General features: G+C 44.3%; 2 protein-coding genes across 3 annotated transcripts; one reads left to right on the top strand and one right to left on the bottom strand.

Annotated features, from left to right (window-relative positions):
• Positions 1-2,829: 2,829 nt before the first annotated feature.
• Positions 2,830-8,283, top strand: slc5a2 (solute carrier family 5 member 2). The gene is made up of 15 exons (XM_004075460.5): positions 2,830-3,006; positions 3,162-3,233; positions 3,534-3,638; positions 3,720-3,779; positions 3,863-3,967; positions 4,050-4,155; positions 4,253-4,333; positions 5,152-5,381; positions 6,481-6,616; positions 6,687-6,794; positions 6,876-7,026; positions 7,163-7,331; positions 7,401-7,616; positions 7,758-7,878; positions 7,944-8,283. Exons 1-15 carry the CDS (start codon positions 2,911-2,913, stop codon positions 8,150-8,152), a joined length of 1,965 nt encoding a protein of 654 aa, XP_004075508.1. The 5' UTR covers positions 2,830-2,910; the 3' UTR covers positions 8,153-8,283.
• Positions 8,284-8,619: 336 nt separating this feature from the next.
• fbxo46 (F-box protein 46) lies at positions 8,620-16,796 on the bottom strand. 2 transcript variants are annotated; one of them, XM_011482637.4, is made up of 3 exons: positions 16,348-16,796; positions 12,070-12,685; positions 8,620-11,968 (listed from the first exon to the last, which is right to left on the bottom strand). In XM_011482637.4, exons 2-3 carry the CDS (start codon positions 12,547-12,549, stop codon positions 10,169-10,171), a joined length of 2,280 nt encoding a protein of 759 aa, XP_011480939.1. In that variant the 5' UTR covers positions 12,550-12,685; positions 16,348-16,796; the 3' UTR covers positions 8,620-10,168. The 2 variants fall into 2 exon arrangements, with proteins under 2 accessions (XP_011480939.1, XP_078786139.1); XM_078930013.1 differs by having other exon boundaries at positions 16,284-16,358.
• Positions 16,797-18,637: the final 1,841 nt, after the last annotated feature.

Raw genomic sequence — 18,637 nt, 5'->3', positions numbered from 1 at the left:
GACTGACCTGAAGCAAAGGAAGGTATCCTTTTTCATCTCTCCTGCCACCTGCTGGAGCTTCAACTTGATGACATTTGTTTTAAATCAGATGTGACCTTCAGTCATGGCTTCATAACAAAGTTCATTCCTATATTGGTAGAAACACCTTCATGTCAGCAGACAGCAGACAGCTGGAGTTCCTGTGATGTTCCTTGAGCTGGTTTCATGAAAACATGCTTCAGGTGTGTTTGCTCCTCCCCTGAAATGCTTATGAGCATCCAAAACAATTACTTTAGCATGCTTAAACCAATTCAAATTTCTGGTTCCACTAGCAGCAAACTGGTTGTTCCTCATTGTTAAACTGTTGAATCTGAGGGAACTTTTTCCAACCATGTGGTATACTCTAAACTAATCTGATCAGCTGATAGGTTACCAGTCTACACACCCAGATAAAATCCTCTCAGTGCTCATTTCTAAGAATCTTTTATTAAAATACCTAAATGTTTAATATAAATATTTATATATATAAATAAATATATTTAATGTATATTTATATGTTAAATATATTTAACATAAACCTGATTCTAAACAGTTTTAAAGTTTAGAAGTTTGTCCATATACAAGTTTAGGTGTTTCTTACATAAAAGATGAAGAGGACGTGTGTTCAGAGACGTGAGTCTGTTCTGATCTCAGTGAAGCTGAACATCACCATTATGTAGAAGAACAACAAATACTAGAGCAGTTTTGAAGAAGAGGTTCAACAATATTGTTGCTTTACAGTTCCTGTCCAGTTCTTTACACATGTTGGCATCTGCATGTCTACATCACGGTAGATCCCATTGTTTTTTCTGATGCAGCTGATTGATGCACATAAGCAATGAAATGCTGCCCTCTGCAGGAACTCTGGACTTTCTGCAACAGAATGGGTCACATGCTTAGAATGACTGTAAAGAACTTCCTACATAAACAAAAATTCTGAATGGGTTTGATAGGTCATGTTTGCTTTAATTGGAATAAATCTGTACCACAGAATTTTGTTGGTTGGTATCATGATCCATCCATTGCCATGGTGCAGTAGTTTATTGTACGATTCAACTGGAAGAAGTGGAGTCCAGAACTGGGTTTTCAAGTTCTAGTCTGACTGGAACTGAGATGTTTCTGTTCACCAAGGCTGAGTTCCAAAATTTAAAACATTCTGCTGGACTTCATGCTATTGAACTGTAGACTTTAACCAACTGTTGTTCATGTTTTTAGAAACTACCAAACTTATTAGGAACTTCTGGCAACCTGTAAACTAATGGAGCAACAGAGTATTCCCATTACAAACATCCTGCTCTTCACCCTTTTTGGGGTCACAGGGATCGCTGGAGCCAATCCCCGCCGTCACAGGGGGAAGTCGGACTCACCCATGACAGGTAACCAGCAGAAAGACATCAGTCACCCCAAAAACCCTGGAGAAACGCCACGCATGCAGGAGAACATGGAAGCTTCCACAGAAAAGACATGACTCACTCAGAACAGAGCTTTGGCTCCATTAGGAGACAGATGTCTACCTCTCATCATCACTGAATCTATCGAATTTCACTTCACAGGTTCAGAAAGATTTACAGTTCAATAAAGACTAAAGTGTATTGTATTAAACTGTAAAAGTAATAAAACTCCATCAGTACATTTAATTTTCCCTTCTCCATTTAATAAACAATTCCTAAACCAGGATAAACCAGGTTTAGCAAAAGCTTAAACATGGTTTGAAGGGAAAAAAGGAGAATATTCCTAAAATCCAAGGAGAAGCCAGTTTAGCTCGTGCTGGTTTACGGCACCTTCCGTCCATGAAACCAGGGTTCGAATCCAGGCTGCTCCCTATTCCCTGTACTTCTGTGCTGGTCCCAAGCCCGGATAATTGAGAGGGTTGCCTCAGGAAGCGTGTCCAGCATTAGACATTGCCAAGTTAACTGTGCAACTCATCCTCAAAAGAGTGGTTGATTTGCTGTGGAGATGCCTGATAGGGCCAAAAGGGAAAGAAGTAGATTCCTAATATCCAAGAAAAAAAAAACATAAAGCAGAGAACAAGAAAACTAAAAGGCAGACCCTTCACAAGTTCTGCAGCTTCATATTGAACAATGAAACTGTCATCTATAAGAACAATGCGTCAAAGCCAAACTAAAGTTGTTTCTTGCTTGAAAAATACAAGAACACACTTCAGAGAAAAATGATACAAGTAAAGATGGATTTGAGATGGTTGATTGATTTGGTAAGCTGGTCTCTTCTACAGTTCCAAAGACTTTTTCCTTTTTTTTTGGTCAAAAATTCTTCTTTTTCCCCTTCTGTCCCGCTGCAGCATGGTCCATAGCCCGGGCACAGACCAGACCCCTGGATACCTGGGGTTTAGCCCAAAGCCTCACAAGTCCCCATTGCTCAAAGAGTCCTGGGCACTCTCACCTCCTCCCAGAGGCGGTTCGGGTCAATCTTCTGGTGGTTGACCGGCCAGCCCGGCAGGAAGTTCAGCGTAGGAGATTCATTCAGCTGTTCTCTGTTTATGTACACGATATAATTTGTTTCAAATCATCGCTGATCGCATGACATGTCTGCAAAAACTTTTAAAAAACTAGTCATTAGTTATATCTAAATCCAAAGTTTGTGATCAGTGAAGTATATAACATGTTTAAAAATGTTGAGGTGATCAAGACATCATCTGTGTTACTGATGTCCAGAAACTCCTGCAGAGCTCCAAGCTGCTTGTTTTGGACATATTCTGTTAATATTTGCTCTAATTATTAAACTGCTGAATCTGCCCATCTTCAGAACAAAGTTCTTTCCTAAACACATCAACCGGACTGTGATGCTCAGGGTTCATATAGAAACGCAGCGTGTTTCACATGAAGGTGGAGAGCACAGCCTGTAGTTCAAGACGTACCAACATTCTGGACAAGAATGGAGAATATATCAAACAAGGTCACCATCAGCAATGCAGCAGACATCAGTGTCATTGTTGGATATTTTGTCATGGTTCTTGGTGTTGGTTTTTGGGTAAGTGTGTTCCACAATCATAATACGAATATGGGGTTGGCTTTAAATGTTAATTTAATCCATGAGTTAAAAAACAAGAAATAATATTGAATCAATTTCTATGTCTGTTTGTGTGTGTTTACATGTGCGTCTATGTTTGTGTGTGTGTCCATCAGTCCATGTTTCGGACCAACCGTGGGACCGTGGGAGGGTATTTCCTGGCGGGGCGCTCCATGTCCTGGTGGCCGGTGAGTCAAGAACATTCCCGATCGTCACATTTGAGTTCCATTCATTCATGCTCTGCATTAAATCATCTACAGGAACACCAACAGATGATGAACATTTAGATCACAGTTGTTAAATGAAAGGTTCCATCATTCATTTAAAGACATTTTCTAATAGCCTTTTCTGAGTTGTCCAAAGTAAAGTTCATGGTTTTGCATAGATCAGGCAGATCTTTGGGGCTGAAAAGGGGATTCGTTCTGTCTTCATGTTTAATCTGCAGTGCTGATATACATTCTCGATTGCATTTCCTGCTCTGCTCACAGGTTGGAGCGTCTCTGTTTGCCAGTAACATCGGCAGCGGACACTTTGTCGGGTTAGCAGGAACTGGAGCAGCCAGTGGTATAGCTGTGGGGGGGTTCGAATGGAACGTAAGCATCTGCTGGTCAGCGGTGAAGTGAAGGTCTTTGAACATGGAATGACACTGAATGACTATGCTTTTGACGTTTCAGGCTCTTTTCACCGTTCTGCTTCTGGGTTGGCTTTTCGTACCAGTCTACCTAACAGCCGGGGTATGAAGATCCATCAACGCCATCACATCAATAAAGTGCAAAAATCATTTGGACATAAATCACAACTGTATGTGGTTCGTCAGGTGATCACAATGCCAGAGTACCTGAAGAAGAGGTTTGGTGGGACCAGAATCAGCCTGTACCTGTCTGTCGTTTCCCTGTTGCTGTACATTTTCACCAAGATCTCTGTGAGTGTTCTGCTTTTAAAGAGGCAGTATTTTACTGTATGAATATTGTTGAGCCTCATCTCCTTCCCTCTGCTCTGTCCAGGTGGACATGTTTTCAGGAGCTGTCTTCATCCAGCAGGCCTTAGGGTGGAACATCTACCTATCTGTCATCGCCCTCCTGATAATTACAGCTGTGTATACTGTCACAGGTGGGATTTTGGGTTTATGCAAGTCCTGGTGAGCTCAAACCAAATCTTACAGAAGGGAGGATTTGTTCTCTGTTGTCTCAACCCTTGACTCTCATAGGCGGTCTGGCAGCTCTGATGTACACAGATACGGTCCAGACGTTTGTCATCATCGCCGGTGCTTTTGCCCTCACTGGATTCTGTGAGTACAGGCTTCTGCAGGAACACCTCCCCAGGAACCTATGATGGGGCATCCGAAATACCCAAATATTTAGAAATCAACCAAACGTTTAACTTTGCTTTGTGACTGCCTTGATCTGAGTCTCTTTTAGACTTGCAGAACACCATGACAGATCCAGATCAGAATAGAACCGCCTCCCACAACTTTATCTAACTCAGGACCCAGGAAGATCACAGTCATAGAATCACATAGAATGAGGACCACATTGTAGAAAGGTCATGATAGCAAATGCGCTTTCTGTTATTTTAGCTAAATGAAACAAAGAATTCACAAATATCTCTTTGTCCACAAAGTAAACAGGACTGTATTTTGAACAAAATAATGAATCAAGGTGATCACATCAGTTCAAATGTTTGGTTCATCCAAGACTCTGTTTCTTTGATCAGAATCAGCTACATGGCAAAAAGAAAAAGAGTTAAAGACACTGTTGTTAATCATTAATGTCCCACTAAAGTGTGAGTGTGCTGACTCTGCAAGAACACTGCCCTGTCCCGCTGACACAAAAGCAAACCCCCTATATCCTGATAGATTTCCAACTACAAAGGTCAGTAAAGGGTAAACACCGGAGTCTGCGTCTGCTTCAAACTTAAAGTCCAAAACAGAAGCAGAGATGATTAAATGAACAGAAACTGGGCTCATCTTCGAGGTGGTGGTGGGGGTCAGTGATCAGTGCTGACACAGCAGCAGCTTTACATTTCTGTTATTAAAGCTTTGAATGATGTAGAGAAGATTCTAAGGATGATTGAAATCATGGAAATCTCCCTTCTCTTCCCGTCCAGCTTTTGCTGAAATTGGAGGCTACAGTGCTCTCCTGGCCAAATACGGCTCTGCTGTGCCCCATAACTACACTTCTTTGGACCCCCAGCGCTACAACATTTCCTCTCAGTGCTACACCCCAAGACAGGATGCCTTTACTCTGCTGAGGAACCCCACAACCGGAGACCTACCCTGGCCTGGAGTGCTCTTTGGGATTTCAGTATCAGGGATCTGGTACTGGTGCTCTGACCAGGTGAATGTGGATCTTTGCTGAAATAATCATCTCAGTGAAACCAAATAAATCAAAGGGGATAGTAGATTTTCCATCCATTTAATCGTTTAGCCAGATCTGGGTCATGAGACAGCCATCTAAGCAGAAATTTCCAGACCATCCTTTCCATTGAAACATCCTCCTGTTCTGCTGGGGAAACTCCAAGGAGCTTCCAGACCAGCAGACAGACTACGTTCCTCCTGCATGTAGTGGGTCTTTCCGGGGACCTTTCCCAGTACAAGACTCCGGAGCAAGTTCCCAGAGAAGCATCTGAACCACCCACAATTGGCCTCTCTAAATGTAGTAGAGTGGCAGGTCTACTCCAAGCTTGAAGGTGACTAAGGTCCTCACCCTACCTCTAAGGGAACATCCAGCCACCCTTCAGAGGAAACTCATCTTGGCTGATTTTATTTATGATCTCATCCTTTTATTCATGATCCAAAGTTCAAGACTATATAGATGAGTGTAGGAACATAGATTGACCAGTAGATCCAGAGCTTTGCATTTTAGCTCAGTTCCTTTTTCATCACAGCAGATCGCGCAGTGAACACATTATTGCAGCTGCTGCACCAGCCTGCCTCACAATCTCAACACTTCATGCTTCCCTTACTCGTGACCCAGACCCCAAGATGCCTTCATTCCTCCACTCAAGGCAGTTCTCCACTCAAAGAGGGTCAACCAGTTTTTCGTGGTTGAAAACCAAGGTGTCTGACTTGGTGGTGCTGACCCTCATCCCTGCTGCTTCAATCTTGGTTGCAGTCCAACACGTGGTTGAGGTCCTCACCTCATGAGGCCAACAGAACATTACCTGCAAAGAGCAGAGATGAAACCCTGTGGTCACCAAACTAGACAAAACCTTTAATGTATTCTAACAGAGAACCTGCATATTTTACACAGATTATTTTAAAACACAAATCACACTTTTTTAAGGAAATACTATTGATTTTCATAACATTTGATGGTCATCATTTGCCTTGGTATAAAACTCTTCAAATATTGTCCATGTAAAAGTGAGAATTAAGCTTCAATCCTGACTGTAGCAGATTTTTCTTTCTTCACGCATCATCCCTTGCTCCTGCAGGTAATTGTGCAGCGGTGCCTTGCAGCTCGTAGTCTCACTCATGTGAAGGCAGGCTGCATCTTGTGTGGCTACCTGAAGCTGCTCCCCATGTTCCTCATGGTGTTCCCCGGGATGATCAGCAGAATCCTGTACCCAGGTGTGTGATCTGTGTCAGAGTGCAAAGCCAGAGTGTTAGAGAAGAAAGTGACCACTTTCATGCACTGCAGATGAGGTTGGTTGTGTGGTGCCAGAGGACTGTAAGAGGATCTGTGAGACAGAGGTGGGCTGCTCCAACATCGCCTATCCTAAACTGGTGGTGTCTGTCATGCCCAGCGGTAAAGATGAAGTCCTGTTGGCCACCCTTTAAAGATTCATGTGTGTCGTTCAGCCTTCAAAGCCCCTTTCTTGTCTGGCAGGTTTGCGAGGCCTGATGCTAGCGGTGATGCTGGCTGCTCTCATGTCTTCTCTGGCTTCCATTTTTAATAGCAGCAGCACTCTGTTCACCATGGACATCTGGACTCGCATCAGGCCGCAGGCTTTCGAGCGTGAGCTTATCATTGTGGGCAGGTAAGCAGTTCAGAAACTGTTTTGGTTTTAATCCACACCGATTTATCCTCAAGTGTGGACTGTAAAAACCTCTATAGAATCAATACTAGATATGAGAATTTGGATCCATTGTAAAGTCTATGAACCTGTCCTGCAGAGTCTGGGTTTTGTGCATAGTGGCCATCAGTATCTGCTGGATTCCCGTGGTCCAGGCAGCCCAGAGCGGTCAACTGTTTGACTACATCCAGTCAGTCTCTAGTTATCTGTCCCCCCCCATTGCGGCCATCTTTTTGCTGGCTGTTTTTGTGAAGAGGGTCAATGAGACGGTGAGAAAGCCTCCATCCACGCGGATGCTGTAAATGGTCAATTCATGGTGAGTTTCTGTCCATCTCCAGGGTGCTTTCTGGGGTCTGATCGGCGGTCTGGCGATGGGTCTGTGCCGAATGTTACCAGAGTTCTGGTTTGGCACCGGCAGCTGCGTCTTCCCTTCTGACTGTCCATTCCTGTTGTGTGGGATCCACTACCTACACTTTGCCATCATCCTCTTCCTTTGTACATCAGTGCTGGTGCTTATTGTCAGCATCTGCTCTGAGCCCATACATGACAGGCATGTAAGTATTCATCATGTCAACATGGATGATCCTTCTGACTGTAGGGTTCATGAAACAAACATGGAGGACTCCGTAAACTGTAGCTGTGCAAATCCACAAAATACAAACCAAACGTGACAGAGCCTTGGTCTGTCTTCTCAGCTCTACCGGCTGGTGTTCAGTCTGAGACATTCCAAAGAGGACAGGGAAGATCTGGACTGGGAACAACAGGAACATGGAAGGAGAGCCAAGGAGACAGAAAGACAGAACAATGCTGCTGCAGGTAAGCAAGACAGAAAACTCACCTGGAAAACAGAACAAAAACTTACTGAAGTTTTTTTACATTAGTGATTGAAGAGCGAAAAAAGTCTGTTATCAATCGGATGGTCGCCAGTCTCTGTAATATGGGTGGAAACTCTGAGGAACCAGAGGAACTGGAAAATCAGGAGCAGCAGATGCCTGACATCAGTGAAGACCCGGTGTGGAAGTACACGGTGGATGCTAATGCTCTCATTATGATGGCTGTGGCCGTTTTCATGTGGGGATACTTTGCTTGACCTGCAACCTTAAGGTCCTTAAAACAAGGTAGAAATAAATGAACATGTATCCAATTCTGTAATTCTGAACAGAAAAAAAAATGGAGATCAAGAAAATCCAATAGCTGTAAATAAAGTGTTTACAAAGTCAAGGAGTCTTCAGAAATGTGGTAAAAAAAAATATCATGTTGGAGATCCATTTCTCTGAAAAATTTCATGCCGATCCAATCTCAGATCTGTCAAACCCACAGCTTCTGCTGAAGGGTTGGCATTCATCTTTCCGTTTGGAACAAAATATTACTTTACATACCACACAAGCACACATTTAGTTTAAAACTAGATTAAAATGGTTCCTACTGTTGGTTTGTAAAAACACTTATTCACAGACCTACAGCTTTAAATGTTTGTTAACCACAGTCTGACATCAGCAGCTTCACTGAAGGAGACGTACTACAGGAGCCTTTTACATGAAAGACAACGCAGTCATATTTCCAGTTTTAATCATCACTTCTGTTTTATTTAAGCAGACATTTCCCATGAGTACACATCTGCACCCTCAAAGTTCTCCCATCAAAATCCAACCATCTTCATGCAGCTTCAGCATCATTCATCACATCTATTCTCAAAGGTCCAGTCTGTCTGGGAGTGTAAAAGCTGGGGGGTGGGGGAGGTAAAGAAAACTGTTAGGATGAGGAGTCATGGCAGCACCCTTACCCATCCACATTACTTGTTTAGGGTGAATTCTGTAGCGCTGGATGGAGTGCATCAAGGGTTTACAGGATTTTGTGTAACCAGAAATCCCACTGATCAGTTGCGAGGTACCTGATCCTCGGTGTCCTGCAGCGGGGGCGGGGCAGAGGTAGGGGTCTTTTAAGGCTGGAAGCTGGTAAGTCTTCCGTCTGTGGTAAATGGTTTCATCCACTTCAAAGCATGACAGTCGGCTTTGGCAAAACAGTTCATGCGGCCAAATCAGAGGACAGAGGGTGGGGGGGGGTGGGGGTTTAAAACAAGGCTGTCGGATCAATAAAGGAAACAAAAGTTTGCAGGCTGGGCAACAGACTGATACGAGGAGAACAACCCTGCAGAATAAAAGCAAAACACACAAACCAATAAAAACAGCCAAACAAAAAGAAAACATGGCAAACAAAAGCAATCAAACAAAGTGACATCAGGCCTTTCCAAAGTGACATCAAGTTTCTCTTTTTATCCCATTCAAGTCCATCTCCCATAAATCTGTGTAAACCAAGAGGGATTCACTTGCTCCTGTGTACGGGCGGGTCAGCAAGGTTAGGGTCCACTCCAACAATGGCACAGTTCTCCGCAGACCCGCCTATTGGCAGACACTGTGCCTGTCTGTTACCAATGGTATGACTGTTGTAGATGAACATCAGTGACACAAGCAGTGGTTTCAGCAGCATAATCATCATCCTCAGGGAACAACATTACAGCACATTCAGAAGAACAAATGGTGACGGACAGCTACAAATGGCATCGTGTACGACGGAAAAATCAAGTTTGCTTCATACAATCACATTTTATCGTTATGCTGAACATTCACCACTGAGGGGGGTTCACTTCTTCTGGACTCTGCTTGCAGCACCACTGTACAGCTAATGTTTGTGAAACAACACAGAAGAAAAAGAGGTGATGGAGGAGTCAGCAGGCTCTAGGGCATTACATTTCTATGCGTCACTTTCTCCACACTAATGTTTAAATCAAACACACTGCAATATTTCCACATGAATGAAGGAACATCCATGTGCATCATGAGACAATTGAGGCAGAGATGTAGGTGATTGACAGCAGCAGGAGAGGACCCAAACCCTGGTATGCAAACGTCTCTGCAGCCACTCTGGAGCACAGATGGGGGAGAGGGATCCCAGAGGACCAGGAGAAAAAGGCAAGGAGTGTGATGCACATCTCTTCCTTTATTACCACACAACCTATCAGGTACAGGTGCCTCCTTGTACTCCTCTCAGAGGGGGGATATGCAGATTGAGATGACAGCTGATCTCTGTGAGGTGTACTTCCACCTCCTTACCTGGCCTCCTCCCTCTTCATGCGGATTGGCTGAGAACCATCAGAAGGCTGCTGCACCCAGTTGTTGTCATGGAGTCCAACGCGGCAGCCAGGCGTGTCCTTGTCTGTACGCCGGCAGCACATCCAGTAAGAGCGTCCATAAGGCAGGTCATGGTGGTAAGGTTTGGGGTGCCAGCGGCACAAAGAGACGTCCCCGCGCTCATACTGTCGTTTACACTGCTTGCAGGGGTCGTCCCTGTAGAGAGGGTCTTGATTCCAGCGAGAATCCACAGCACGCACTCCATAAGTCTCAATCAATGCCTTAAAGTAATGACATGTGCATTTAAGGGCTGCCAAAGAGCGGGTTGGCAGATAGCTGAAGATGTTGACCATAATATGGTCAGGAAGCAATAGCATGTACTGTCGTGGCTCCAGGAGGCGTTGGATCTGAAAGCGGATCTCCAAGAAGTCGTGGGAAACGTGGCGGTAGAGACGGCACAGTGAGGGGTCGGAACAGTCCTCCCCAACTATTGGGGAGTCTGGTCTTGGTGCCCGCTCACCTGAGCCAACTTCCAGACCTGCCCCAGGACTGTTGTTATTGGTAGAGTCCAAAGAACACATTCCTGAGCCAGTGCCAGAAGTCTTTCCTTCTTCCTCTTGTCCCCGAGAGGGCTGAAGGAAAAAGAGCTGTCCAGGAGGGGGATCATCCAATGAAGATTCAGTCGAGTTTCCAACTCCCCCACTACAACCTGCCCCACTAGGCATTGAGAAACACACCGTCTCCTCCTGCACATTCTCGGTGCCGTCTTTTCCATAAAAAACACACTGGTCAACAGCACCAGTCACCACCACCTCCACATGGAAGCCCGTCACTCGTTCCCTTCCCACACCGGAACCCTTCTTTTCCCCAGAACAGCTCTCTTGGAACGGGTCTGTGCTGCCACAGGCTGAGCCATCTGGATGATGGAGGTCCCCGTCTGGTTTGGGGGCAGCTGCTGTGGCAGCAAGCAGCAGACAGCTGGGATCTTTCGAGGAAGGACTGACGAGCTGGTACAGGTCACAGGTGATCTTTTCTTTGGCTCTAGGAGCTGCTTGATTGCTCCCACCACAACTCATAAACATACAACGGGACCGGCCAGCTGGTTCCAGCTGAGAACGTGGGTCTAGGTTTGACACTCTAAACGCTATCCTAACCTCCCCATGACTGTGGTTTGGAGGTGGAGGGGGTGTGGCGGTGCCTGACTCACCTCCTTTCCTATGTTCCTTTTCCCTGTCTTTATTCAATGGGGGGGTTCCAGAGCCAGAACCCAGATTGAGTCGATTCTCAAGATTTTGAGACTCAAAGTGTGCAATGGCCTGGGCTACTCTGCAAGACTCCTGTTGCTCCTCCAAGTCTTGGTCTGTGTGGATAGGGGATGATGGCTTCTGGGCCTCCCTGGTGGAGTGATTACTTGAGCTGTTTGACACAAATACCAAAGGAGAAGGATCCGACACTGTGCCACGAAGGACAGTGTGTTGATTCTGGGTAAGGTTCTGACTGTGAGTGGTAGGAGGGGAATGGTGGTGCTGCTGCTGGTTCCCATGAACAGCTGCAATCCCATGGAGGGCCATAGCAGTCCTCTGCTCAACCAAGGCAACCATCTCTGCCACAGAAAGCAGGTCCGTTTCATTTGCATCTCCGAGCTGTAGCTCATCAGGGTTGGTGGACCCAAGGGAGGAGTCATGGTTGACGGTGTGAGATCGTGTTGGAGGGTCATAGGACGAGCAGCGTCTTCGTCTTTTGGCTTTACTGCAGTCAGTTCCCCAATTGCCTTTAACCTATAAAAAAGAGATTTCTATGCTTTAGTCAAAAATGTTTATTGAAAGTAAAGAAGAAAGGTGCACCAGGTTATCACCACTCCACTTAGTTGGACTCTTACCTTCATGGCACTTGGTCTTGGTTGGCCAGCTCCACTGAACTGGTGTGCAACAAAGAAGGCAATCTTCTCCTTGGTGTTACCTGGCTTTATGACATACCAGGTGTCTAACAGCACACGTCCATCTTCCATCTGAGACCCTGAAGACTGTGGTGAAGGGGGAGAAGAAGGGAGCTGTGGAGAGTGGCTCTGTGACAGAGAAGTGGATTCATGCTCAGGCTCGGGTGGAGTGTTCTCCAAGCCCACGTCCTCCTCTTCTCCATTTCCTTCTTGAATACCAACTATCATTCCTACATCTTCAACACCATCCACTCTCCTTCTGGCACCTTGTGATGGCTCAGCCTTGCAAAGCGAGGACCCCCCTGCACCACTGGCACCTCCACTGCTTCCCCCTGACCCTGGACTCCGAGGTTTGTTCTGGGAGTAGGTGCCAAAAGGGCGTGGGCACCACAGCCGAATGTGGGAAAAGGTGTCTCGGTCCATCAGGATGTGGACCCCAGAGGCATATCTGCATGTATGCTGATCAGCAGATACAAAGAGATGTCATATTAGGTTTTCTGCTGCCGTTGCAGCTTGATGGGCAGCGATGGAGAGAGCAGCCAGCATAGACTTGATAAACCTGGGAATAAAAGAAAAACACAAACATGAGATATAAAAGCATTGGTGATGAAATCTGATCAAAATAGTCCTGTTTAAGGTTAGAATTGTTCTGAAAAGCTGCATTAATACTCATACTGTTTCTATAATCAAAGCACTAAAATGGAGGGAACAACTACACAGCATTACTGAATGTGATTACAGCCCGCCTCATACCTCATTCTCTGGCTAAAAGCCATTAGCAGACACACTTGAAACTGCATTCCACTATCATCTCTTCCTCTTTGGAGTCCAGAAATTAAATTAAGAGGACAATATTTCAGGTTTGGGTGTGCAGAAGACAGAGAGAAGACTGAAATGGATTCCCGTCTCTCTACATCTCAGCCTTTCAGAGAGAACTTGCTTAACAGGAGTTAACGTGAGCTGGAGCATGCATGTATGTTACTGCTGTCTGTCTGCCCAATACTTTCCCTGCTCTCCACACCAAAAAGACTCCTGAACCCTGGTGTTTGCCTGTGTGGCTGCACAACAGAATCGTGATCTGGGTGGGCATGTTCTTTCTACATTGTGCTGTGTGATCAAACAGAAACAGACAGAAAAATAAATTAATAAAAAAATTAAGGAAATCAAGGAAGTTTCAGTGCCAAGTGGTCCACATTGAAAAACGTACATGTCTACCAGGTGCAGATCATATTAACCAGGCTCTCCGGCAGGTATCTGCTGGTAGTGGAAGGAACGTGTCTGATGCAGTCAACACACAACTTTTTTCAGGTCCTCAGTATGAACTGATGTGGACGGCAAACATAAGCACTCTTTGGTTCCACTATGGTGTTACTTTGTGTAAACATGGATGCAGGATAGCATTAATCGGGTATTTGTATGAACCAACATTCCTGATATGAGCGAAGGAGCTGAAGACATTCGTCTGATTAATGACCTATCTGACCCACAACTGCTGTCAAACTCATTTATGGCTGATTGCACAGGTGATGGTCACAGATACATTTGTGGTGTAAAGTGAAGAAAATTCATGCACAGCAAATACTTGATTAATACACTCATGTGTAAAACTGTTAACAAAAAAATTTAAAAAAAACACAACAGTCACTGAAATCATTGCTTCAGTGACTGTTGTGGGTTTTTCTATTAATAACAGGAGAACCAAGAAGTGTCTTCTTGTTCTTTATGGTTCCATACAGTAACAACTCCAGGACCATACTGAAGATATCACTGCTAAAAGAGCTTATCAATTCATCTCCTTCATAAAACAATGAGCTTCCTCTTCTGTGTCATAAACACACACCATCACATTTACAACATTAATCTACAGGATACAACAGACAAAAAATTTTGTGCTGTGTATATATAGTCACAAATACCAGGGGTTTCTGATGCCTTAAGTGGACCAAAATATAAATATAAAGTTATAAAAATTCTGTGACATAACAGTTATTTAGAGATTGACATTTTACCTATTAAAGACTGAAAAACTTGCTTTTCAACCAATCACTGTCAACTGGCTTCAAATAGCAGCACCCAGATCACAAAAAAATGGCAACTGATTTGACTTCATTTATATCTATCTATCTATCTATCTATCTATCTATCTATCTATCTATCTAAATAAAAATAATGCAAAATCATTACAACAAAAAGAAACCAAAGCCAGTGACGTGTTGTCACAGAGGTAAATCGTGAAGTAAATAGAGATATGTTACTTTTCTACTTCAATCTGTCATTCAAAAGCTTTAGTGAATAAAGCTTCAAGTTTGGCTTTAAGCTTTTAGGACCAACCTAATCCTTCAAATCCTGTTCAGTACAGTGAGGCCTGCAGCAACACTGCAGCGTCCAACACAACACCAGTGGCTTCCCTGATCACATGCAGAGGCAAAAAACAGAACTCATATGTTTGATCTTCATGAACATGAACCAAGCTCACCATGAACTCTGTGCAGTTCTGAATGGTTGGAAATGCGTTCATTAGAACATGGGATGGACTGAAGGTGCTACTCCAGACAAAGAACACTAGGTAATTTTGTGAAAAACAAAAATGATGCTTTTTAACCACAAAAATGTACATGCTGTCAATCATTCAGCGTGCGTCATTCCGCGTCCACTTAGAAGACTGATTACGTGTTTTCAAGATTGCACAATATGTCTGGACACACAAATGACTTTTTGACTGTAGTCCGAGTCAAAGGTCTGCGTGACTGAAGGACAGAAAGGTGACAACACAAACCACACAACAGGGCTTTCAATAAGCTTAGAGGACAACTCGTGTCTTTATAGTTTTAAATGACATTTAATGAGTATATACAAGAGTTTGCTGTAAAATGTGTTCAGAAAAAGGTTGATACATCCCCGTCCGAGTGAAATGAAACCAACTTCAAGGCTTTGAACTGGCCGAAAAGGGATAAGCAGATGCAAATTGTGACTGTAAAAACTTTTTTCTCCCACATCGTCACAACCAGCAGCCCTCAAATGACAGCATAACCAGAGGCTCTGCATCGGCATCTACGTCCCTAAAGGCAACAGATGAACCACAAGAAGGAGCCGCCAACAGAACAATAGAGCTCAGTGAGTTACTCTAGCAGTCTGTGCAGGTGCGTCATCATCGCTGCCTGTCTGTTAGGACACCTGGATAGATGCCTGACTGGTCTGCACAGCCGTATCCATGACAACGTGGGGGTACTAGCATGTTTGAGCTGCTGTAGTGTCGAAGGTTAAATTCTGACACAGGCTTCCATCACGAGGAAGACGGCGCTCTAGCCGACTAAACACCTGAAAAAGGATCAACCATGCTTTGTCTAACAAGATCCCATCAAGTAGAACATCTAAACGGGCTAAGAAACCTAACACCATGATGGCATGGTGCGCTGTGGTGTTCTCCAAGTATTCCTGCTTAAATCCATTTCCTTACTATACTAACAAACAGAAGCAAAAAAAGGGGATCGTGTACTTCCTGGAAGGGCTGATCTATGTATTTTTAGTTGCATATTCATGGTATTGAAACAACTGAGACAAACATATGGGTTGACCGTTGAATTGAACGTATGTATATGTTTGGTTACCACAAAGTCACCATTAAAAAATCCCAGTTCATGATTTATCTACAGCTGTCTATATGTATCAGTAAACACTGGGGGGGGGGGGGGGGGTAACAAACATAGATTACCACAAACAATGAGTCCATACCGTCAAAGAACCTATGCTTCTTATCCTAACCAACTGAAACTTCCTTGTTGGTAACGAGGCCCTGCAGCTCATTTAACCACAACCTTCCAGTAAGCAAGCTGAAAACCAAACCACTTTTAAAAACAAAAACAACAAGTACAACAAAGAGGATGAATATTTCAAAAAGAATCGGGCTAACATTAGCTAAGTAGTCATAAACAACATGATGAAGAGAGAGTCCGAGGAGCTCGTGAACTAGCTGCTGCTGCTATGTGTATTACAGTAACAACACGAACTTCTGATGCAACACGAACATACTTTCCTGAACGATACCGGATCACTGTGTCTCACAGATCTACTCTGTACATTTCACTGATAAGGGTTAACAACAGAGGAAACATTCCGTACTAAGCTAGCGAGCTCGCTAACGAAACCTCAGAACTTACCTGCATAACAACACAACCAGAGACCATCCACAAACTCATCGTTCTGGTTCGGTTTGTTACGTACCTTAACGGGGTAGACCTCCGAACCGGATAACTGCCGAATCCAGTCGATGACAGTGTTTAATTCACGGTTTTCCCCTAACCGAACCAGTTGGTTCGGTCAGCTGCAGGTGAGACGAGTTGACTAACCGAGTCCACGTAGCTAAGCTAACAGGCTAGCTGACTAGCGTCGTCGTTAGCCTCCAGCTACTTTCTCCTCTCCATCTTCCTTAGTTGTTGCCGCTGCGCTCCGCGCGTGCCAGCTCCGTCCGTTCGCTCCCGCGCATCCTACGCCTATTGAGGGGCAGCAGCACCCCCGTTATCTATTTAGAAGTGACACGCGCTTGAGCGGTATGTTCTCCGGGACACCAAAATAATCATGTCAGAACGGCGAGATGAGGAAGGCCATCTTGTTGACAAGCAGCTGCATAAAGCCCGCAGCCAATCACAGCGCAAAGTCGATGGTGTGCCCATATATGGCGCATGCACATCTCCCTCCCCCTGCTGCCTACGCCCCGCCTACATTCACATCCAAAAGGTCACTGTGTCACAAAAGTATTCAACCATCCACATTTCAGGATCAGAAATACTTAATTGATCACACACTTATATTTGGAGAAAAAAGTCATTACTTTAGAAAAAATGTTTGGGGGTATGGATGTACTAACTTTTGGAACTTTAAACAACTCTTTAAAATAAAGTGGTTAAATAATTTATTGAAAGGGGAAGACAATATCTGGAACGCATTTCCCAAATTATATATTTAACACAATGGGGGACTTAAGTTCTTGCACAAATGTAATTATAAAGTCAAAAAATAACCCACAAAACTTAAACTTTTATAAGCAAGCCCTGCTGGCCTGGGAACTAATTTATAAAAATATTTTTTCTCCAACATCTTGTTTTATTTGGAATAACAGTAATGTGCAATATAAGAATGAATAACCCCCCCCCCCCCCCCCAGATGGTATGAAAACAATATTATTCTGATAAGACAACTTTTCAGTTCTCATGGACATTTTCTGACGTATGAAGAATTTCTTTCAAAATTGGGTATACCTGTTACATTCAAAGAATATGCAGCTGCTGCTGCTGCTGTGCTGCTGCTGCTGCTGCAGAGGAAAGTGGTGTGTTCGACCACTGAGCAGAAGCAGGGAATACAGAGGCAGAAAAAAGAAGCGGGTTGCATTTTCTAGTCTAGATGCAAAATATGAGATATTTTTATGAGAGTTGTTTCATTCTCGACCGACACAGTTTTGTTCAGTCTGCTTTTCTTGTTCTTACTGCTGATCACCTACTTGTGTTTTGCAGTAAAGTGCATGATACATATGTGTTTTTTAATCATCAATATGCACAATGCAAACATACATACACTGACCAAAAATATAAACGCAACACTTTTGTTATTGCTCCCATTTTTTATGGTATGAACTCAAAGATGTGAAACATTTTCCACATACACAAAATAACCAGTTCTCTGAAATATTGTTCACAAATCTGTCTAAATCTGTGATGGTGAGCACTTCTCCTTTGCCAAGACAATCCATCCCACCTCGCAGGTGTGCCATATTAAGATGCTGATTAGACAGCATGATTATTGCACAGGTGTGCCTTAGACTGGCCACAAGAAAAGGCCACTCTGAAATCTTCAGTTTTGTTTTATTGAGGGGGGTCAGGGGACTCAGACAACCCGTCAGTATCTGGTGTGACCACCATTTGCCTCATGAAGTGCAACACATCTCCTTTGCATAGAGTTGATCAGGTTGTGTATTGTGGCCTGTGGAATGTTGGTCCACTCTTCTTCAATGGCTGTGCGAAGTTGCTTGATATTGGCAGGAACTAGAACACGCTGTCGTATACGCCGATCCAGAGCATCCCTAACACGCTCAATGGGTGACATGCCCGGCAAGTATGCTGGCCATGCAAGAACTGGGATGTTTTCAGCTTCCAAGAATTGTGTATAGATCCTTGCAACATGGGGCCGTGCATTATCATGCTGCAACATAAGGTGATGTTGTTGGATGTACGGCACAACAATGGGCCCCAGGATCTCGTCACGGTATCTCTGTGCCTTCAAAATGCCATCAATGAAATGCACCTGTGTTCTTCGCCCATAACATACGCCTGCCCATACCATAACCCCACCACCACCATGGGCTACTCGATCCACAACATTGACATCAGAAAACCGCTCACCCACACGACGCCACACACACTGTCTGCCATCTGCCCTGAACAGTGTAAACCGGGATTCATCCGTGAAGACAACACCTCTCCAACGTGCCAGACGCCATCGCATGTGAGCATTTGCCCAC

The sequence above is a fragment of the Oryzias latipes genome, chromosome 13 (genome assembly GCF_053564925.1).
Source record: "Oryzias latipes strain Hd-rR chromosome 13, Olatipes_Hd-rR_3.1".
NCBI lineage: Eukaryota > Metazoa > Chordata > Actinopteri > Beloniformes > Adrianichthyidae > Oryzias > Oryzias latipes.
Note: the sequence above shows the minus strand (reverse complement) of the source record. Positions and strands in the feature narration are given on the sequence as shown.

Bases quoted from the DNA above. Each gene is read 5' to 3' on its own strand.
- fbxo46 (XM_011482637.4), bottom strand. From the start codon at position 12,549: ATGGACCGAGACACCTTTTCCCACATTCGGCTGTGGTGCCCACGCCCT. The intron at 11,969-12,069 runs GTAAGAGTCCAA...TCTTTTTTATAG, and splicing joins CAAGACCAAGTGCCATGAAG to GTTAAAGGCAATTGGGGAAC.
- slc5a2 (XM_004075460.5), top strand. From the start codon at position 2,911: ATGGAGAATATATCAAACAAGGTCACCATCAGCAATGCAGCAGACATC. The intron at 6,795-6,875 runs GTAAAGATGAAG...CTTGTCTGGCAG, and splicing joins GGTGTCTGTCATGCCCAGCG to GTTTGCGAGGCCTGATGCTA. The intron at 7,617-7,757 runs GTAAGTATTCAT...CTGTCTTCTCAG, and splicing joins AGCCCATACATGACAGGCAT to CTCTACCGGCTGGTGTTCAG.